General features: G+C 46.9%; 1 protein-coding gene across 1 annotated transcript in view; it reads right to left on the reverse strand.

Annotated features, from left to right (window-relative positions):
• Nucleotides 1–3,398: 3,398 nt before the first annotated feature.
• SVOP (SV2 related protein) overlaps nucleotides 3,399–20,811 on the reverse strand; it is a 77,422-nt gene continuing 60,009 nt past the window's right edge. Inside the window, exons 11-16 of the mRNA XM_015075880.3 lie at nucleotides 19,415–19,491; nucleotides 15,390–15,497; nucleotides 11,790–11,901; nucleotides 10,801–10,882; nucleotides 6,157–6,246; nucleotides 3,399–4,364 (exon numbers count right to left, since the gene is read on the reverse strand). Of these exons, the coding sequence (XP_014931366.2) occupies nucleotides 4,158–4,364; nucleotides 6,157–6,246; nucleotides 10,801–10,882; nucleotides 11,790–11,901; nucleotides 15,390–15,497; nucleotides 19,415–19,491 (676 nt within the window). The 3' untranslated portion in view covers nucleotides 3,399–4,157. The remainder of the gene's footprint in view (nucleotides 4,365–6,156; nucleotides 6,247–10,800; nucleotides 10,883–11,789; nucleotides 11,902–15,389; nucleotides 15,498–19,414; nucleotides 19,492–20,811) is intronic.

Consider the following 20,811-nt stretch of genomic DNA (forward strand, 5'->3'; position numbering starts at 1 on the left):
TTCTACTCCATTGATCTGTATCTGTATCCTTATGATAGTAGCCCATTGTCTTGATTACTGAGGCTTTATAAGAAGTTTTATAATTAGGAAGTGTGAGTCTTCCACATTTATTCATCTTTTTCAAGATTTTTTTTTTTTTGGCTCTTCTGAGTCCTTTGTGGTTTCATATGCATTCTACACCCAGCTTGCCAATTTCTGCAAAAGAAGAAACAGTCAGGGATTTTGATAGGGATTGTGTATTTATAGATCAATTTAGGGAGTACCTACGTACTTGACGACTGTAAGTCCACGAACAAGGAACGTTTCTCCATTTTTTCAGATCTTCAGTTTCTTTAAGCCACGTTTTGCAGTCTGTAAAAACCTTGTACTCCTTTTGTGCAATTTATTCCTAAGTGTTTTATTCTTTTCGATGGTATTGTGAGTGGAATTTTTGTTTTCTTATTGCTGAATCTGCAAAGCACTCTGTTCCCTGGCATTGATGGGGGCAGGGGGATTTGAAGTGGTTCATCCCCGAGTACTCTTGATTAATCGAGAATGATTATTCGTGACGTGTCTGTACGCTTAAACGTCAAAGAATCAGAATGTAGCAAAGTACCCCCAGTGACTAAAGTCTGATTGAAACCACTGAACCTTTGAAGAGTGAGAAGGGGCTCCAGGATGTCGTGGGGCTTCAGGATTGGCATTCTGTGTGCCTCCTGTTACACTGTGCATCCCTCCAGTAGGGTTCACATCACACTGTATCACAATGACCTTGTTTGTGCCTGTTCCCCGCACTGTGCCGTGAGTTCATGAAGGTAAGGACGTGTCTTATTCCTTTTTGTATCCTCAGTATTGAGTATCATGCCTGACAGATGCATGGTACATACTCCAAGCACACTGACCCCGTGCCAGGACATGATCTATAATACAGTTACAACAGACAGACGCAAGAGTTAACACGCATGTTGCTGTGGGCTCCACACACCTCTGTTCCACTCACTTACGTTCCCTGGTGCCACGGGAGGAAATTAACTCCTGGTCCCAGCCTTACAATAAAGCTGTGTTTCTTCACTCGAATTAAGCTGGGTCCGATTTGTATTCCTTGCAGTTAAAACGGCCTTGAGAACTCCGTGGCAAGGCTCCCTTCAACCATCCCCCTCTCACCATCCTTCCTTCTTCATGCTAACAGAACCCCAATTTGTGTTCAAGAAGCTGTGTACCCCTCGATCCTATGGGAAGGAGGCCCTTCCTTCTCTAGCCCTGGAGGAAGACACATGCTTTTTTAGACTCAGTCCTTTCAGAAAGAAAACTTCCTGTGACTGTTCCTTCCCCATTCTATCTCCTTTGAAAAAAATGTGATGCCTGGCACCTTGGCAGCCATCTTGTGATGTTAAGGTTTCACGCATAGGGTCAAATGGCCAACTGGCAGAGGATGGCATAGAAGAGAAGCAAAAAGAGGCGGGTTCTTGATAACACCTTTGAGCTGCTGAGTCTTCCTTAGAACCACCTGACCCTGGGCTTGTCATTGAATGAAAAACTGATACTCAAATGGGTAAGCTACTGTTGACTGGTTTTACTTCGGCTTGCAGCTCAAGGTTATCCCAGACCTTTGATGTTTACTAGTAGTAACCAAGGGAGACTCTTGATCTTATCCTTCAAGGCTCTCTGTAACTTACCACTGGTCAAAAATCATGAATATCTGTATTCATTTCAAAGGCCATCCCTAAGATACTCTTAGGTCATTGCCAACACATCTCACTTCTGGGTTCTAAGACTACTCAGAATAAGGGAAAGAAAGAAATTACAAGGCTTAGCTACATTGAACATCTCTTACCATTTTCTGAAATCTTTCCTAACACCAAGAGAAAGGGAGGACATTTCCATTAATGTAAGCAGGAGCTTTGGGATAGTCCAAAGTTAGATACAAATGTCTTCAGCCAAAGGCCTTGTATATTTCAGAACCTTGGACAGCTTCTGTGAAGTTCTTGTGTCACTTTTTCCTGTGTATTTTTCCTGCACATTTCCTGTGCAGCTTTTTTAAGGGCAGGCAATTTAGAAGGCAAAGAGTTTTAAGATTTCATCTCCTCAAGAAGTGAAAGCCCTCAACTGCAAGCCTCATTGCCCCAGCACCCGGAAAATACTCCTGCCCACCAAGCACTCTTTCCCCACCCCTGGCCCCTGGCTCCTCCAGGTTATTTGAGGGCGAGTGTAAGGGGACATCTGGCAGTCTCTGGACAGCAGGGAGGGAGTGAGGGAAAGAAGGGAAAGAAAGAAAAGAAGGGAAAAAGGAAAAGAAAGAAAAAAACAAGCAAAAGTTCTGCGTTACCCAGGAGAGCTCAGCAGATCAGAAATAATTAGAGGCATAGCCACCCATGGTTTAAGGAAAGGTGGGTGTCTGGGAGGGATAGATCCAAGGTGGCCAAGCCACCTCCTCTCTGGCTGCCGGGCCAAGGGGGCGGCACTCTGTATTTCAGGCCCATGGGATTGTTTGCCATTGACCCACGACCTGGGCTTGCAAAAGTCACCCACTGTGACCTCCACACCATCAAAAGAGAGTGTCGTCTCCATCGGACTCAAAGTCATGACATTGGCCACCAGCTTGTGCAACTTGTCCACCATATTGGAAAGACTATCCTACCACAGCATTGCGATGGCCCTGGATGGACAAAGTTGGCAAGGCCCTTAAGGTGAACCGTCACTAGGACATCATGACACATGGACAAACTTGGACCCTTACGATGTCCATCACCAACATGTTTTAATAAGAGATGAACATACACATTTGGCTTCCTCAAAATGTTTGCTTCAAGCAGGCATCTCCACGCAGAAGGTCAGTCTTCTCTGGCCTTTGATGGGATCCAGCAGCTTCCTCCCTCCTCCTCTGGCTTCCCTGCCTTCATGATGGGGAAAGGGCTCATGTAAACCAAATCCTGGAGGCGGATGCTGTCTGCTGAGACATGGGGTCAGCCCTTCCTCCAGAGGCCAACCCCAAACCCAACTGAGTGCTCTTCTCTTCCTTTGAAAATGTACACATGTCACACGTCCGGGCCCTCCCGTTCCTCCCCACTGGTGGCTGGGAACTAGGGCTGGGACCCCAGGAGCTACCTGTATGTAAAGACCAAGCCAGCCCTTGAGAGCAGAGAGGAAGAAACCAGGGAGGAAGGATTCCTGGTTCCCTGATCCCAATGGGAGTGAGTGGGTGATCCCTTCATTTTCTGCCCATTCAGCCATGTACCCACCCTCCAGCTCCAAAGTACAGAAACCTGAGTTAACTGTTTTCTTTCTCCAAGAGTCACCAACCAGCCTGATCGACGAAGGGGTCAGAAAAAGAAGCCCGCAGCATGGCCTTCGTTGCTTCCAAAGGGGAGGCCCCTGCTTTGGCTTTGGGCTTTATCCTCACCTCCTCTGGCCTCAGTCCCCAATTCCTGGGGGCGGGAGAGGACGACAGCTTTCTGGGGGTGTCATCTGGGGTAAGCCCGGCTGTCCCCTTGGTCATGTGCATCCCCTGGAGTCAGGGAGGGCAGCCCCAGAGGGGCCAGGAGGGGACACGTGGCTCAAGTTCAAATGCACGTCCATCTGCCAGAGTGTCCACTGGGCAGGCCATGGGGAGGCAAACCGAGGAGCCCCTTCTGAGAGGGCGCCTCTCAGACCCAGGAAAAAGCTGTTCAAGCCACATCTGGGTCGCCCGCGATTTCAGAGAAGAAAGCCTGGGGCTGGGGGTGTAGGAGAACCTACTGAACAGGTACTGTTGGTGGATGGCAGGTGCTGACTCCCTGGGTGGCAGGTCTTAACGGGGCTCTGGGCCTGGACTGTATCTACAGAGATTTGTTGGCTATTGTTCACCAAGGGTGCGACTGGCTGACTCCGGGTGGCGCCCGGTTGGCCTTCGGGGACACCGGCCACTCCTCATGTGGCCGTTCTCCCGTGCAGGTCCACAGGTTATTGACAAACCTCCCCCCCCCACACACAGAGAACCCCCCAGAGCAAATGCCTCCCCATTCCCAGGTGGATCTCGATGAATACGAGCAAACAGAGTCAAGACACAAAACCCTGCTGGTCCAGGTTGTCCCCCCCGGGTAAGTTCTGGATGTCGGCAGTGACGGTCGGTGCCCCACCTGGGTTCCACCAGCTCCCTGCCTTCTACAGCCCCAAAGACCAGCTCAGCCCTGCATCGGTCACTACTCCTGAGAGCCAGAGTTCGACCTGGTGATGCCTGTGCCGTGCGCCCCTCGACCGACCATCTCCTGGCCCCACTCCCGGTGGCTGGACTCCTGCAGTCCGCGGCCTTTGGTCTCGATGGGCAAAAAGCAGGAGGCCAGGGCGGCCAGGAGGCAGCAGCCACTGTAAACTGCCAGCGTCAGGTACACGGAAGATTCCAGCATGACCTGAGGGAGGGAGACACGTGCCGGTGAGGGCGTCCCTCCTGAGTCACAGATGCCACCGACCCTTCGGGAGGTACTGATGACTCCAGGCCCTCTTGTAAGCGCTCTCTGCACTGATCCCATTGAGTCCTCACGACAGAGCGAGGCACGTGTCCCCATTTTGCAGAGGGGAAAAACTGAGCCTCAAAGAGGGGTAAGTAAGTGGCATACTCGAGTTCTCACAGATACTCAGGACAGGGCTGGGATTTGAGCTCTATCCCCATCAGGCTCTAGGGTCTGTATTCCTTGAAACGACACTCTCTCTCAGAGCAGGACCTCTGCAGACTTTCTAGATTAACAGCAGAGCCCAGCCTCATTTGCTCATCTGCCAGATGGGTAAGGGCAGTAACCCCCTCCCAGTGAGAGGAAACCCCAAGACGACTCGGTCCCCTGCAGGCGCGTGGCCAGCTCTCAACCAACAGTAGGTAGTGGGGACATACACTGGCCAGACACAACAGCCCAGAACAGAGCTACTTGGCTGAAACATGTGGCGGAATTCTATTTATGTGAAAAATCCAGAACAGGTACATACAGACAACGCACAGGGGCACCTGGCTGGCTCAGTCGGTAGAACACGCGACTCTTAATCTTCGGGTCACGAGTTCAAGCCCCATGTTGGGTGTAGAGCTTCCTTTTAAAAAAAAAATGCACCTTGGGAGCCCCTGGGTGGCTCAGTCGGTTAGGCTCCGACTTCGGCTCAGCTCACGATCTCACGGTCCGTGGGTTTGAGCCCCCTATCAGGCTCTGTGCTGACAGTGCAAAGCCTGCTTGGGATTCTCTCTCTCCCTCTCTCTGGCCTTCCCTTGCTCTTGCATTCTCTCTCTCTCCAAATAAATAAACTTAAAAAAATGCACCTTGGGGTCGGCAAGGGAAGAGGGGAAAAAAGGGGGTAACTGTCTAATGAATAGGACTTTTTTGGGGGGGGGTATGGACTTTTATTTGATGACAGTGTTTTGGAACTAGATAGGGGTGGTGGTTGCACAGCACTATGAATGTGCTAAATGTCACTGACTTGTTCACTTTAATTTTTTAGACTTTATTTCTTTAAGTACTCTCTACACCCAATGTGGGGCTTGAACTCAGGACCCTGAGCTCAAGAGCCGCATGCTCTTCCCACTGAGCCAGCCAGGCGCCCCTGAACTGTTCACTTCAAAATGGTTCATTTTACGTTATGAGACTTGTACCTCGGTAAAAAAAAAACAAACAAACAAAAAAAAAAAACAAAAAAAAAAAACCGGCGATAAAGGCTATTAAAAAAGCAAAACGACTTCGAAATAAGATCCCTAAAAACGGATAGAAATGCTTCAAGACACACAAGGGGCTGCAAAATTCTGCAAAAACACCTCATTATCCAACTCCGAAACCATGGCCAGGGACATCTGTTTCCCACTAAATCATGTTGTTTTCAACAGTTTGTTTTCCTCTTGTTTTCATCCAATTTGTTTTTGGCCCAATCAGATGGCGCACCCCCGCCCCCACACCCCGGGTCTTCTGCATAGGAAAGACTTGGGTTTGAGTCCCAGCTTCTCTGCTTCCCAGCCGTGTGACCTTGAGCAAGTCGCTTTGCCTTTCTGAGCCCGTTTGCTCATCTGCAAGCAACACGGTTCCTTCCATAGGAGGGGCCGTTAGGGTAAAAGAAGATGATGCGCACAGAAGGTTCTGCGGACGTCTGAACGTGGTGTAACTGCTTTCTGTGCTCTGGCTTTCGCGCCCCTCCCCACCTCCCCCCAACCCCAGATTCGGAGGTGACACCTACCTGAGCAATGAACGGAGTAATGAGAGCACCCACTCTCGCCATGCCACTGCAGGTGCCCAGGCCGAGCGCTCGAGTTGCCGTGGGGTAGACCTGAAACACAGCCATGGATGCGGGCTTGAGAAAATGCAGGATCCTCCCCCCAGCCCCACTCTGGCTCAGGAGTGACAGGACTAACGCCCGCGGGCCCGGAGTTAGCGTGGGTCACTCGGGTGTTGGTGACCCCATCGAGGGGTGGGAGACCAGGTGGGGGTTCTTATCTCAAAGGGGATAGGAGGTTCAATGGAGAAAGAGGGCGAGAGGCCAAGCTGTGGGTGGGAGCCCAGTTAGGGGTCCTCGGTGCCCAGGGTGGCTGGCCTCCCAAGACTCCGCCAGGAACCACTCCCCATTCTGCATCCAGATAGTGTTCTCCCGCCTCTTTTCATTAGTTCACTCCGCAGCACCGGCCCCAGCCTTTCAAGGCGTTTCATTGAGACAGCGATTGAAATGCTTACACAGTTTCTCAGTTCGTACCCAGAGTGGCCCCGTGCCTAGCTCTCCCTCGGGCCAAGTGAGAAAGAAGTGCCTGTGCGTCTTCCAGACCAAGGCAGAGTCTTCTCCACTCCCGTCCCCAGTCCACTGGCTGGAAGGAGGACTCCAAGGCCCTGGGGCAGGATTTTTCAACCTTGGCACTGTGGCCCTTTGGGCGTGGGTCATTCTTTGTGGTGAGGGGCCGTCCTGGGCATCGGCGGATGTTTAGCAGCGTCCCTGCCCCCTCCCCGCTAGATGCAGGGGAACCTTCCGCACGCCTCTCCTGAGTTGTGACAACCCAACGTATCTGCAGACATTGCAAATGGCCGCTGGGGGGCAAAATCACCCTTGGTTCATCATTACTGGATGAAGCTGCAAGATGCAAAGAACTTGGGTCCCTGAATCACTGTGGAAATGGAGGCTGTCCACCAACCTGGAACACCATGTTGGACTGTGTCATTAGTGAGAAACTGCTGTTGGGTCAATACATTCCCTTTGAGGAGTTATTTGTTACAGCAGCTAGCGTGCCTGTAACAACTCCAATGCTCTGTGCAGAAGCTCGGGAAGAATGAAGAATGTGAAGGGAAAAATAAAATTCACGCATGATCCCAAAACTCAGAGATAACCGTTGTCACGTTTGAATGTATATCCTTCCAGGTTTTTCTATGACCATATACACATCTACGTTCGTTCGTTTATTTATTCACTCAGCAAAGTTTTTGAGTGCATACCATATGCATTTACCTGTGATATTTTATTTTTTTCTATTTTTTAGTGTTTATTTATTTTGAGAGAGAGAGAAAAAGAGAGTGAGCCCACGGGGGAAGGGCAGAGAGAGAGAGCCAGGCAGGCTCTGTAGCTATCGGCACAGAGCCTGATGCGGGGCTTGAACTCACAAACCGTGAGATCACGACCGGAGCTGAAACCAACAGTCTGACGCTTAACCCACTGAGCCACCCAGGCACCCCTACAGAGGATATTTTAATTCACCCGACAACACAAGCAACATATAAATATATTCTCCTTGTCAAAAATGACATCACCCGGCCGTCCTTGGATCTACAACCTCTCCTAGGAAATACTCCCCAGAGGTTCCCACTATTAATAAGGTGTGGAATGTATCCACCCAGGTGTGTTAAAAAATATGTGTATACAAAATACACAGCATCGTTTTAAAAATATAAACGGTATCATAGCGTACCATTCTGTAGCTTGCTCTATCCATTCAGCGCTATGTCTTGAAATCTTCTTGACATCGTATACAGATACCTACCTCGTTCTTAACTGCTCATAACCACCTCATCATTAACTGCCGTAACTGTATTCCCCGGCGGATGTTCCACAGTTTACCACTCAAACGAGATCGACAGACATAGTATTAGAAGAGGGGCACAGACACTGAATGCACAAGGAAGTCAGGGGAGGGGGAGATCTGGGAGGGCTTCTTGGAGGAGGCAGGATTGGAGCAGGGTGAGGACGATGACTCAGAGCGAGGGCTCCGGGGTGCTGCGGGAATGAGGGCTAATCCAGACACCCTCTTTCCCCTGGCACAGTATCTGGTATATAATATGCTCCTTCTCCCTTTGCTTCTATCTAAAGTAAGATGAACTAGGGGCACCTGGGTGATTCAGGTGGTTCAGCACCTGACTCGTGATTTCGGCTCAGGTCATGATCTCACGGTTTCGTGAGTTCGAGCCCCGCATCGGGCCCAGCGCTTGCAGCTCAGACCTGCTTTGGATTCTCTGTCTCCTCTCTCTCTGCCTGCCCCCCAGCCCCCGCGCTGTCTCAGTCTCTCTTAACTAAACTTTGAAAAAATAAGATGAAATAAAATACAATAGAGATAAAATAAACAACCCATAATCCCTGAGTGTGGGAAACTGAGACACGCTCAGACGCTATTGTGCGGAGCGCAAACTTGTACAACATTTTAGAAAGTGATTTTTCAACTCATCTCAATGTTTGTCACGTTGATAGGCTTTCACTCAACAATTCCGTAGCTTGGCATTTATTCTACAGGAAGGATACGTGTGCCCAAGACTATACAAAGCTGTTTACCTCAGCACTGTCTGTGATAGTGAAAAGTTGGAAAACAAGCCAAATATCCGTAGAATTGTTATCAACTTATGACTTGTCCAGGGTGCCTGGGTGGTTCAGTTGGTTAAGCGTCCGACTTCAGCTCAGGCCATGATCATCGCATGGCTTGTGAGCTCGAGCCCCTTATCAGGCTCTGCACTGACTCCCCCACTCTCTCTCTCTCTAAATAAATAAATAAATAAACTCTTTAAAAAATTATGACTTGTCTGTACTATATTGTAAAGTATATAATATATATGCATATATAAACCATATAGTATAATAAAGTATAGTATATAATATAAAGTATACATACTATATAGCATAGTATATAATATACATAGTATTTATAGTATAATAAAATAGAGTATATAATATAGTTATATACGACACAGGGAGGTATAAAAATATATATATATACTATATAGTATAATATATAATCCACATAGTATTTATAGTATAATAAATGCAGTATATAATATATAGTTATATACTACACAGTATAGTAAAGAGAGGTATAAAAAAAATATATATATATATACTATATAGTATAGTATATAATATACATAGTATTTATAGTATAAAAAATGCAGTATATAATATATAGTTATATACTACACAGTATAGTAAAGGGAGGTATAAAAATATATATATATATACTATATAGTATAGTATATAATATACATAGTATTTATAGTATAAAAATGCAGTATATAATATATAGTTATATACTACACAGTATAGTAAAGGGAGAGATAAAAATATGTATATATATACTATATTGTATAGTATATAATATATATAGTATTTATAGTATAATAAAATAGAGTATATAATATATAGTTATATACTACACAGTAAAGGGAGGTATAAAAATATATATATATATATACTATATAGTATAGTATATAATAGACATTTATAGTATAAAAAATGCAGTATATAATATATAGTTATATACTACACAGTATAGTAAAGGGAGGGATAAAAAATATGTATATATACTATATAGTACAGTATATAATATATATAGTATTTATAGTATAAAATGCAGTATATAATATATAGTTATATACCACACAATACAGTAAAGGGAGGTACAAAAAAATATATATATTATACATACACCATATAGTATAGTATGTAATATGTGGTATATATTAGTATATTGTATACAGGATATACTATACGTAGTAAATATTGTATATATAGTATAGATTAGTAACTGTTAAAAAGAACAAAGTAGATTCCTATGTCCTGGGCTCATAGTCTTTCATCTTTCCCTCCGAATCTCCCCACCTCATTCTCTGCCCTGGGGCTGGCCGATGTGGACCGCCAAGGGTTCCCTGGCCTTCTGGCTTCTGGTTAGGCTCAGCCAATGGGCAACCCCAGCGGGAGATGGGAGGGGGTAGAAGAGAGAGGTCGGGGTATTTACTCTCCTGATCTTCCCCTCCAGGCTGCCTCAGTCCCGTGCGTCCCTCAGCTGAAGGTCACAACTTCTCTCTACGCAGCTCTCTCCTGGGACCCTGGAACACTCCCCTCTCAACATCCCACCGACTCTGGGTGGGTGGCGGCAGAGTCCCCAGCCACCTTCACCCCACTGCAAGCTCGGGGGCACTGCTATGTCACGTTCATGTTTCCCTCAGCCTTGTCCCTCACCACTGTAATTAGCTTCTGTATTAAAACTCTTCCCAGTTGCTCGCTTACCCAATCTGGTACACCCACTAACATAAATTAGTGTCTGCTTCGAAAAAAACTGAACTATTCAAAAAGGTTGTGTCTAGGGAGGGAGAATGTGGGGCCCTTTAATTTTTGGTTTTATACCGTTCACTACCATTCAGAACTTTTACCTTGAACATTAGCTTTCATAAGCAAAAAGCAAAAAAAAAAAAAAAAAAAAAAAAAGACGGGAAGATAGCCTGAAATAATGGAGAGCTTCACTGTTCCCACCCAGACACACCCAAGCCCAAGGATAAATCTCATGCTGAGGATCCCAGGCTGGATGTTTCTGAAAGCAGAGCTCCTTCCCTCCCCGACCCGGCTGCTCCCAGACACCTCTCCTACCTCAGGTGTGTAAACATAGGCTGCCTGGAAGCCTCCAGAAATAAACGCTCTTGCAATGAAGAGTAACAGAGTGAGCATATTTCTAGGGAGAGAAATAAAAACGTCGATGAGCAGGTACTTTCTTCTGTTGACTTGTTTCAGCAAAGTCCTATCTGCCCAGGCAGAATTTATACCCTAGAAATGGGCAAAGCCCACCCTCACCCAATCCACACAGGCACACAATCCCAGGGCCATCTCTAAAGGCCTGCCTTTATAAATTTTGTCTTTCTCCAAAGTCCAGGGTAAGAGCTGCAAACATCTGTGGAGTCCAGGTTGGGGGCAAGGTCAGAGAGAAGTGATATAAACCACTTCAAAATCCAGATGGAACCTTGTAGGGGCAGGAATTGAGTCAGGTGCCAGCTGAGCCAGTGAAAGCAAACTTCTGTTCAGCATTTTTAGGATAATCCTGACCCCCGACCTTCTGTTCCATTGTTCCCATAAATGTCTAAGAACACCCCCATGTCAGGGTCTAAGCTTCCTCTCCAGGCCTTCCACAAATTCATCAGGTATGGTCTGGGGCCTCTCCGAGAGCAAGAGAGGCACAAGCCACTTCCGTATTTTGAGGCTCTTGATGGAAAAATGGAGAAACGCCAAAAGGGGATTATAAACCAGGACCCTGAAGTATTTCCATTGAACAAAGGAATGCTTTTAACCCATACATAGAGAGCTGTATGCGTGATCTCACTGGTGGACAATGTCCAAAGTCTAAAAGTGACAGTGTTGGGGCGAAACCTGAACCAAAGTGCCCTCCCACCCTTAACCCCATCAGAGGCGCAAATATGAACCCGATCCTGTGGTCAAGAGTCAAGAGTCCTAGTGAGGGGCTGGGGAGGGATCTCTCAGATGACCACCAGGAGTACAGTCCACAGCTTACAGACCCAAAGAGCCACTGACCATGCCCTGAGAAGTGGGCCTGCTGGCCAGAGAGGGGGGGGGGTTTCACGACCCACCTTCCGACACAGATAAACAGCAGGAGGCTGCACAGGGAGAAGATGACGAAGCACAGGGCCATGGTCTTCTTGCGGCCCAGGCGGTCAATAATCCACAGAGTCACAAGGACACCTGGAAGAGAGCAGGGCACCATGGCAGGCAGCTTCCAATATGGCTCCCAACACCCCCTGGTGTTCACACCCCGCATAATCGCTACCCTTGAGAGTGTGCTGGACGCAGCAAGTCGCTTCCAATGACTAGAATATAGAAAAGCGTTGGGATGTCACTTCTGAGATGACGAAGCTTCTGTTTTGCTGGCATTCTCTCGCCCCCTGACTCTTCTTAGGTGCTGGTCTTAATGGAGAAGACTACCTGGCGAGGAGCGAAAAGTGGCCTCTGGCCAACAGCCAGTGGGGAACTGAGGCCCTCAGTCCAACAACCCTGGAGGTGTTGAATCCTGCCAATGACCATGTGAGTGAACGTTAGTCCCTTGCGTTCTCAGGGCCGCAGTGACTTCCCCTGCAAAATGGGACTAAATAAAAATAAGATTCCCTAACCTCAGTAGAGACACTACAGCATGGTGCTGATTATTAATAATAACTGTTAAATGTGGGCTCAGCACTTTTACATCTGTTATCTTGTTTCATCATCAAAACAACCCCCCAAAATAAATGCTCACAATAGCCCCACTTCCCACACTTACTCATTAAAAAATTAAGTGCCTATCTTTGTGTTAGGAACTGTTGTGCTAGGAGCTTGGGATACGCCAGTGAAGAGAAACAACAAATCATAAATGTAATAAGTAAGAATTTGTTCTGAGTTTCAGAAAGGCAATACCATGGAAATCATGAAAAATCATGGTGAGTGCATGAAGTCATGGAAACGGTTATTGGCAACGTGGTGTCTAACTCTGAGTCCCTACTCTTACCGTGAGCTATTTGCGGGAAGGCTTTTGGAAGATAGATGGATGGCGTAGTCGTGAGTGGAGACCGTGGGCTCTGGGGTGGGGCCACAGCGCTTAGCCCTGCCGGGTGTGGGACACTTAGCGTCTTAGCTGGGTTTTCCGAGAAGCAGATCCTGGGACAAGGGCCCAGGTACAGGTGTTTAGTTGAGAGGCAACCCAAAGAAGAACCAATAGGAGGGTGGGAAAGTAAGATGCGGAAGGGAAGGCAAGAGTGCATGTCAAGCAAGTTACCACTGCGGGTCATTTCTACCCAATTCCACTGGGGGGCTCTGGGAGCCAGTATGGAATATCCATTTTAGAATTCTCCTGCCTGATGGGCGAGGAAGCTGGGGTATTTATACACCACCAACTCCTGCAATTACCGTTTGAAAGCAGCTCCCAGGTGTTAACTCCCTGACACTTGCAGCCACCTTGTTTGTTTGCTTTTAGATACTGAAGCTTTCCATTCCTCCTGAGATAGTCCTCAGGCACAGAGAGGCAGATACTGGCAGCTGCAAGTTGCCAGGAACAGTTTTTGCTACACCTCTCTGAGCCTCAGTTTCTTCAGGTGTAAAATGGGAACAATTGTGCTACTTCATAAGACTAGATGACATTATCAGATAAAGGGTTAGTATCCAAAATCTACAAAGAACTTATCAAACTCAACACCCAAAAGACAAATAATCCAGGGAAGAAATGGGCAAAAGACATGAACGGACACTTCTCCAAGGAAGACATCCAGATGGCCAACCGACACGTGAAAGAATGCTCAACGTCACTCATCATCAGGGAAACACAAATCAAAACCACAATGAGATACCACCTCACGCCTGTCAGAATGGCTGACATTAACAACTCAGGCAACGACAGATGTTGCCGGGGACGTGGAGACAGGGGAACACTTTTGCATTGTTGGTGGGTATGCAAGCTGGTGCAGCCACTCTGGAAAACAGTATGGAGGTTCCTCAAAAAATTAAAAATAGAACCACCCTACTACAATTGCACTACTAAGTATTTATCCAAAGGATACAAAAATGCTGATTCAAAGGCACACATGCACCCCAATGTTTGTGGCAGTGCTATCAACAATAGCCAAATTATGGAAAGAGCCTAAATGCCCATCAGCTGAGGAATGGGTAAAGAAGATGTGAGATGTGTGTGTGTGTGTGTGTGTGTGTGTGTGTGTGTATACAGGTATACACACACACACACACACACACACACACACACACACACCCACACAACGGAATATTAGTCAGCAATCAAAAAGAATGAAATCTTGCCATTTGCAACAACATGGACGGAACTAGAGTGTATTATGCTAAGCGAAATAAGTCAGAGAAAGACATATATCGTATGATTTCACTCAGATGTGGTATCTAAGAAATAAAACAGATGAACATAGGGGAAGGGAAGGAAAAATAAAATAAGATAAAAACAGAGAGGGAAGAAAGCCATAAGAGACTCTTAAATACAGAGAACAAACTGAGGGTTGCTGGAGGGGAGGTAGGTGGGAGGATGGGCTAAATGGGTGAGGGCATTAAGGAGGGCACTTGCTGGGCTGAGCACTGGGCGTCATATGTAAGTGATGAATCAAAGGGTTCTCTTGAAGCCAATACTACACTGTATGGTAACTAACTTGAATTTCAATAACTAAATTTTACAAAAGACTAAATGAGACATATCTAGAAAACATTTAGCATAGAGCCTGACATACATAAAGTAAGCATTCAATAAATACCAGACACTCTTGTTGTAATAATTACTAGTTTTTTACAGGAAAAAGATAAATTACCTTCACTTTATGTGCAGGTTTGAATTTTTTGACTCCCCGCTAGTCCTTCCAGTGTGAGTGCTGATGGGGGACAATTCTCCATGGATCTCTTATATTTTTGTGTACTGGCTGCCCTTTGTTCTGTTCGGATAGCCAACAGCCTTGCGAAGATAGAGATACCGTCTCCTTCCAGAGCAAAGAGCAAGCCTGTTTTACTGCCCATAAAGATGACGCATCTCTCTAGATCAAAAGCTGGACAAGTTTCTGGCAGCCCATTATGAAAGATCTGGGTTCCCTAAGCTTGGGATTCCTTAGGTAAGCAAAGTGAAAAAGGGACTGAGGAAGATATTGGGAAGCCAAGGAAAACTGTGGAACACAGAGTCAAGAATATAGGGACTAGTAGATCACTCATGACATGGTAGGGAATGCTCAGGTAATTCCTTAAGTAGCAACCATCATCCATTACCAGCTTTTGTGCACACTTGAGTGAGCGGGTTCTCATCAAAGGACAAGAGTCAGAGCACAGCAGCTACACCCATTACTCCATTGCGTGTGTAGCATCCACTTGGACCCTCCCTCATCATCCCTGTGGGACTTGAGAGCACGGGGAGCTGACACTAGTACGCTGTTCATGTTGTTTGCTGTGCCATGGGTAACAGTCTTTTGTCTCTGACCCAGGAGTCTCATGTCTTCTGCCAGGGAGCGTGACACGGGCAGCTTCATTTGTTAAGTAGCCTTTACAGTTCTTGACAACTTGCAGCTAAGGGTTGAAAAACTAATCTCCAGCTCCCCTAGAAAGGGGATTTTCTCCCAGGCAGCAGCACCAGGTGGAGCCACCAGATCAACAGCGGCCACATTCACGGGCTCCCCCGCCCCCGCCCCCACCTCCCACAGCTCCCTCACCTGGAAACTCAGAGAGCGTGGTCCACAGCAGATCCATGTAATCCTCCTCACTCAGGTACTCACAGGCCAGGCTGCATTTTGCTTCTACCGCCTTCTTCTGGCTAGAGACTGGAAGGTGGGAGACAGGAGAAAGAAGAGCCACTCTCAGAAACTTGAATCACGCCCTCCTGCCCCCACACCTCCTTCCCTGGGTACGATTCAGCTGGGACACCGTGGAAAGAGCCCAGGCTCCGGAGTCCGACAGACTCAGGTTCGAATCCCAACCAGCAGCGCTTTATCTCTCTGAGCCTCCGTTTCTTCACAAAACTGGAGCTAATGAAACCACTGGGCAAGGGGGGTGGGAGAATGAAAGCAGGCTGTGCATATGAGTGCGCTTAGCCCAGAAATGGCACACGCTAGGGGCGTTTGTGGCAGACAGACTCCAGGGTGGCCTCGATGATCCCCACCAATATTACCTGGCCCTCATGACTTCCTTGATCTCACCTTCTCTCTCTCCCTTGCTCTGCTCACTGTACTCGAGCAACACTGGTACCCTTGCTCTTCCTTCAATACTCCTGCGTCAGGACCTTTGCACTGGCTGTCGCCTCTTCCGGGATGCTCTTTATAGATCCCATGACTAATTTCCTCACATCCTTTATATCTTTTTAAATCTCATCTCACGGAGGTCACCCTGAGCACCCCCATTTAAAACTTCAACATACCCACCGCCCCTTGCTCTGCCCCACCCTCCTGACCTCCCTGGCCCTGCTTGACTGTCTCCTTTTCCTATACATTTGTTAACAAACAGCGTGAAAGATTTTGAAATGGGCAAAATGTTTTGTCTAGTGTACCCTTATAGGTTGTCCTGCTTTTCGTTATCTTTGAGCTATGCACATTATAGAATATTGGTATTAATGCAAAGGCTTCTAGTTCATCAAAATGCAAATTGTGTCTGATGACGCAATTGATTACTGCCTTATGCATACTGACAAGTTGTGCCTCTAATTGTAAAGCCATTTCTGCATTTCTGATTGCCTATATACATGTATCTTTTGAACTCTCCTTTGAACCAGTTGTAACCTCTTGTGGTGTTAGCAGACCTCCGGTGCTAGTAGACAATTCTCCATGGATGCTCACATCTCTGTATGGTTTATAAGCAGAGGCACTGACTTTCTTTGTTCTGGACTATCTTTTCAAGGACCTTGGTTTAACCAACAGCCTTGACAGGGAGCGTCTACCTTTGGAGTAAGGAACAGGTTTGCTTATGGCCTTCAATGGTCTAGTGTCTCCCCACAGGGCAAGAGCAGGCAGGCTTACCATCCGGTGTAAGAGAGCTGGGTGCCCTAAGCTCAGAGATCCTCTCTTGTAACATAACCCACTGCTCTTGGAGGTGTGACCTCCTCTCTTCACATCACCCTGTGGGAATGGGAGCTCCTCACTGGTGTAAGAAATGCTGATACTCCAGCTACTGCTATTACTGTGAGTAGCAAAGTCCTTTGTCTCTGATCCAGGAGTGTTGTGTCTTTTGCAGGCACCTGTGGAAGCTGTGCACGCCTAACCTGTTAGCTGGAAAATAGGTAAATCCTCAGACTTTTCACAGTTCTTAACTAATTCATTCATTAACTGATGAGTTAAAATCTGTGACATGCGGCCATTATATATTTGTATGAGAGGCATGATTTTACCTTTTCTTAAAATTTTTTTCTTTAACCCATCATCTTCTAACACACTATGTCATTGCCTCACTTATTAAGCTATTCTCTCTCTCTTTTTCTCTCTCCCCACCAAAACATGAGCTCACAGGGTAGGGATATTTGTCTTTTGTGGTCACTGATGTACCCTAACACCTAGATCAGTACCTGGCTTATAGAAAATATTGAATAAATGACTTGTCCAAGATCACACAGCTACTTAGTGCTGGAACCCAGGCTCCCTGATTTCCAGCCGTGGGCTTGTTCCATGGTATCACTTCTGCCCAGGTAGAAGAAAGGGCTTTTTTTTTTTTTAAATGTTTATTTATTTTTGAGAGACAGAGAGAGCACAAGTGGGGGAGGGGCAGAGAGAGAGGGAGACACAGAATCTGAAGCAGGCTCCAGGCTCCGAGCTGTCAGCACGGAGCCCGATGTGGGACTTGAACTCATGAGTCGTGAGATCACAAGCCATGAGTTCATGACCTGACCCGAAGCTGGATGCTTAACCGACAGAGCCACCCAGGCGTCCCAAGAGAGAGCTTTTAACAGGAGTTGGCAAACTATCACCTGAAGCCAAATCTGGTCTCCAGTTTGTTTCTGCCTGGCCTGCGTGCTATGAATGGTTTTTACATTAAAAAAACTTTTTTTGTTAAGTTTATTTATTTATTTTGAAAGAGACAGAGACAGCAAGAGCGGGGGTGGGGCAGGGAGAGAGAATCCCAAGCAGGCTCCTTGCAGCCAGTGCAGAGCTGGATGCGGGGCCTGAACTCACAAAACCACAAGATCATGACCTGAGTAGAAACCAAGAGTTGGAGGGGCGCCTGGGTGGCTCAGTCGGTTAAGTGTCCGACTTCAGCTCAGGTCACGATCTCGCGGTCCGTGAGTTCGAGCCCCGCGTCGGGCTCTGGTCTGATGGCTCGGAGCCTGGAGCCTGCTTCCGAGATTCTGTGCCTCCCTCTCTCTGCCCCTTCCCCGTTCATGCTCTGTCTCTCTCTGTCTCAAAAATAAATAAAACGTTAAAAAAAAAAAAAAGAAACCAAGAGTTGGACGCTTAACCGACTGAGCCACGCAGGTGCCCCTGCATTTTTAAATGATTTTTAAAAATCAAAAGACGAATAACACTTCATGACATAAAAATGATATGAAGTCCAAATTCGTACTCATTAAACTTTTTTTTTATTTTAGAGAAAGAGAGAGAACGAGAGCACGTGAGCGGGAGGAAAGGGGCAGAAGGAGAGAGAATCCCAAGCAGGCTCCATGCTCAGCAAGGAGCCCGATGCAGAGCTCAATGCCATGACCCTGGGCTCACGACCTGAGCCGAAATCAGGAGTCGGATGCTCCACTGGCTGAGCTATCTGGATGCCCCAAATTCACATTCACGAATAAGGTTTTATCGGAACACGAGCAATGCTTGTTCGTTAACCAATTGTCCACAGCTTTTTTTCCTTCTTTGTATGGCCCACAAAGCCTAAAATATTGACTAGCTGGCCCTTTCTGGAAAAAGTTTGCCAACCCCTGCTTTGTAACATTCTCCTGGATCCTCCTCTGTTTTGCTTAAGCGGGTCCACTGTTGGGGGCATGTGATCTGTAGTCAATAACCACATCCCAAACCTGCGACTGAGCCATGAACTCACTAAATCCTCACTTACACCAATAAACCAAACTATTAACTAAGCTTATAGAGGCTTACTATGAAAAAGATCACCAGGTAAATCCTACAGACAAGTGAGAACCTGATCCCTTTATCCTCCACCCTGGGCTCAATGCTAGGAACCTATTTTTAAAGATAGAATTGTTTGAAATCCCAGACATGTGCATATAGTCTTTGCTTTCTGGCTGTTCCTTTTGTCCGGTGGCTCCCACCTCCGGCTGCACAAGAGAATCGCCGGGGGAGCTTTTAAAAGCCACTAACGCCCGGGTCCAGAGATGCTGAGTAAATTGACCCGGGCATCGTTTAACTGGCCCCAGGTGATTCCGTTGTGTGGCCAGGGTTGAGATCCTACCGGTTCCCCGACTTCACATGCACGTGAGAATTACCGCGCAGGGTCACAGCCATCAAACTCAGTGTTGTACTTCATCGAGCCCTTTGTGTGACATAAGCGGTGACTCTGCTGTAATGTCCCTTCTATCGTGACAAGATTGTTCGGGTTTCTACAGAGCATCTCGGAGACCGCAGTCCAGGTCTTTTGTGCTCAGATGTGGAAGAAACTTTCTCCCTGGAGTCTGTGGGACAAAGTCACTGGCGTTTGTGCATGGCCGGGCTCAGGAAGGGCTGAACGAGGGGCGGGGATGTGTGTGTGACTGTGTATGGTGGGGGTAGGAGTGGTTAGCTGGTAAAGGGAGTTTGATACTCACTGCTGCAGACATCTCCTGCCTGAAAGAGCTCAGTGGTGAGCAGAACTAATCCATAGTAAGAAAACGCATTGGAAAACCTGCCAGAAAGGAAGCAAAAAAAGGTAAAGAAATAATGGGAGAAATGCAAGATCCCCTTTCCCCAACCCCTCAGGAAGGACTTGCGTCTATGGCAGCGAGGACCAGTCTTTGGACGTGGGTGACACTGGGGCTTTGGGGGGGGGGTGGCAGTTCCTGGGGCCCTTGAGCAGGAAAATGGCAGGTACAAAGCATAGCGGTGTGTTAAAGGTATGTGATCCTGTGTCCTTTGAAAGACCAACAACTGCATTCTATCACAGAGAACACCAGGCTGTTTTTCACAATTGGCAATAGGGAATAAAAGTTTGGGGAACCAAGATTAGGAAGACAACAGTCATGGCTGACATCCGTCAGGGCTTCTGGGCCAAGTTGGTCAATGTGGAGAGAGAAGAGGAGGGAAAAAACTTTGATAATACAGAGAACTGGGCTCCAGCTCTACCCTTGAACTCCTGAGAGTTGAATCAACTCACCAAGCATTTATTAAACACCTGCTGTGTACCCCATACAAGTGTGGAGTCAGCAGACTTCCCTAAAATTTCAGATTAGAATGACCCAGTTAATTAATTCCCAGACCCATAACACTCAATCAAGTCTGTAGGACCAGAACATTCTCATCCTGTAGTACAGTTATGTGGGAACTGTCATAATTAGTCCATGGTGATAAATTTCCTTGAGTTACAATATGTGCTAGCAAATTTAGTGATTTCTATTGGGGGCAAGAAATAGTCTCTAATTAATTGCTTCAGTATTTGGGCAGCGTCGGCTCAAATGAGTCACATGCATGCAAAGACAGACACCCTTAACTAGGTCAACCACCTCCTCTCCCTTTTCAAAAATCCTGCAGACTGAGCACTTGTATTGAGCACACAGCAGGTGTTTAATAAATGCTTGGTTCAGCTCTCAGGAATGCATGGGCAGAATTGGAGCCCAGTTCTGTTTATTATCAAGGCCTTCCTCTCCACTTGCCTGCAATTGACCACTTTTCAGGACGATCCCCTGCTAATTAGCACCTCTCCTCAAAGGTGCATAGGGAAAGGGATAAGTGGTTACACCAGAACTCCGAAAAGTGTTAGCTAGGCCCCTTCTGCACACTATTCATGCTGCATACATGATTTCGTAGAGAGTTCAAAGAATAGCTGAGATTTGACTGGTTGTGGATTTTCAGGTAATTACTCTGTACAAATCCTTCCCTTCCACCCTGCCCACATCCAGCCATCGTGAATGGCTCCGTTTTAAGGAAAACAGACCAGGATCAGGACTGAGAGTTCTAAGGCTGCACGTGTTGACCAAATCAGTGGTTCCCCAAACATGGGTCCCATGCC

The sequence above is a fragment of the Acinonyx jubatus genome, chromosome D3, assembly GCF_027475565.1.
Source record: "Acinonyx jubatus isolate Ajub_Pintada_27869175 chromosome D3, VMU_Ajub_asm_v1.0, whole genome shotgun sequence".
NCBI lineage: Eukaryota > Metazoa > Chordata > Mammalia > Carnivora > Felidae > Acinonyx > Acinonyx jubatus.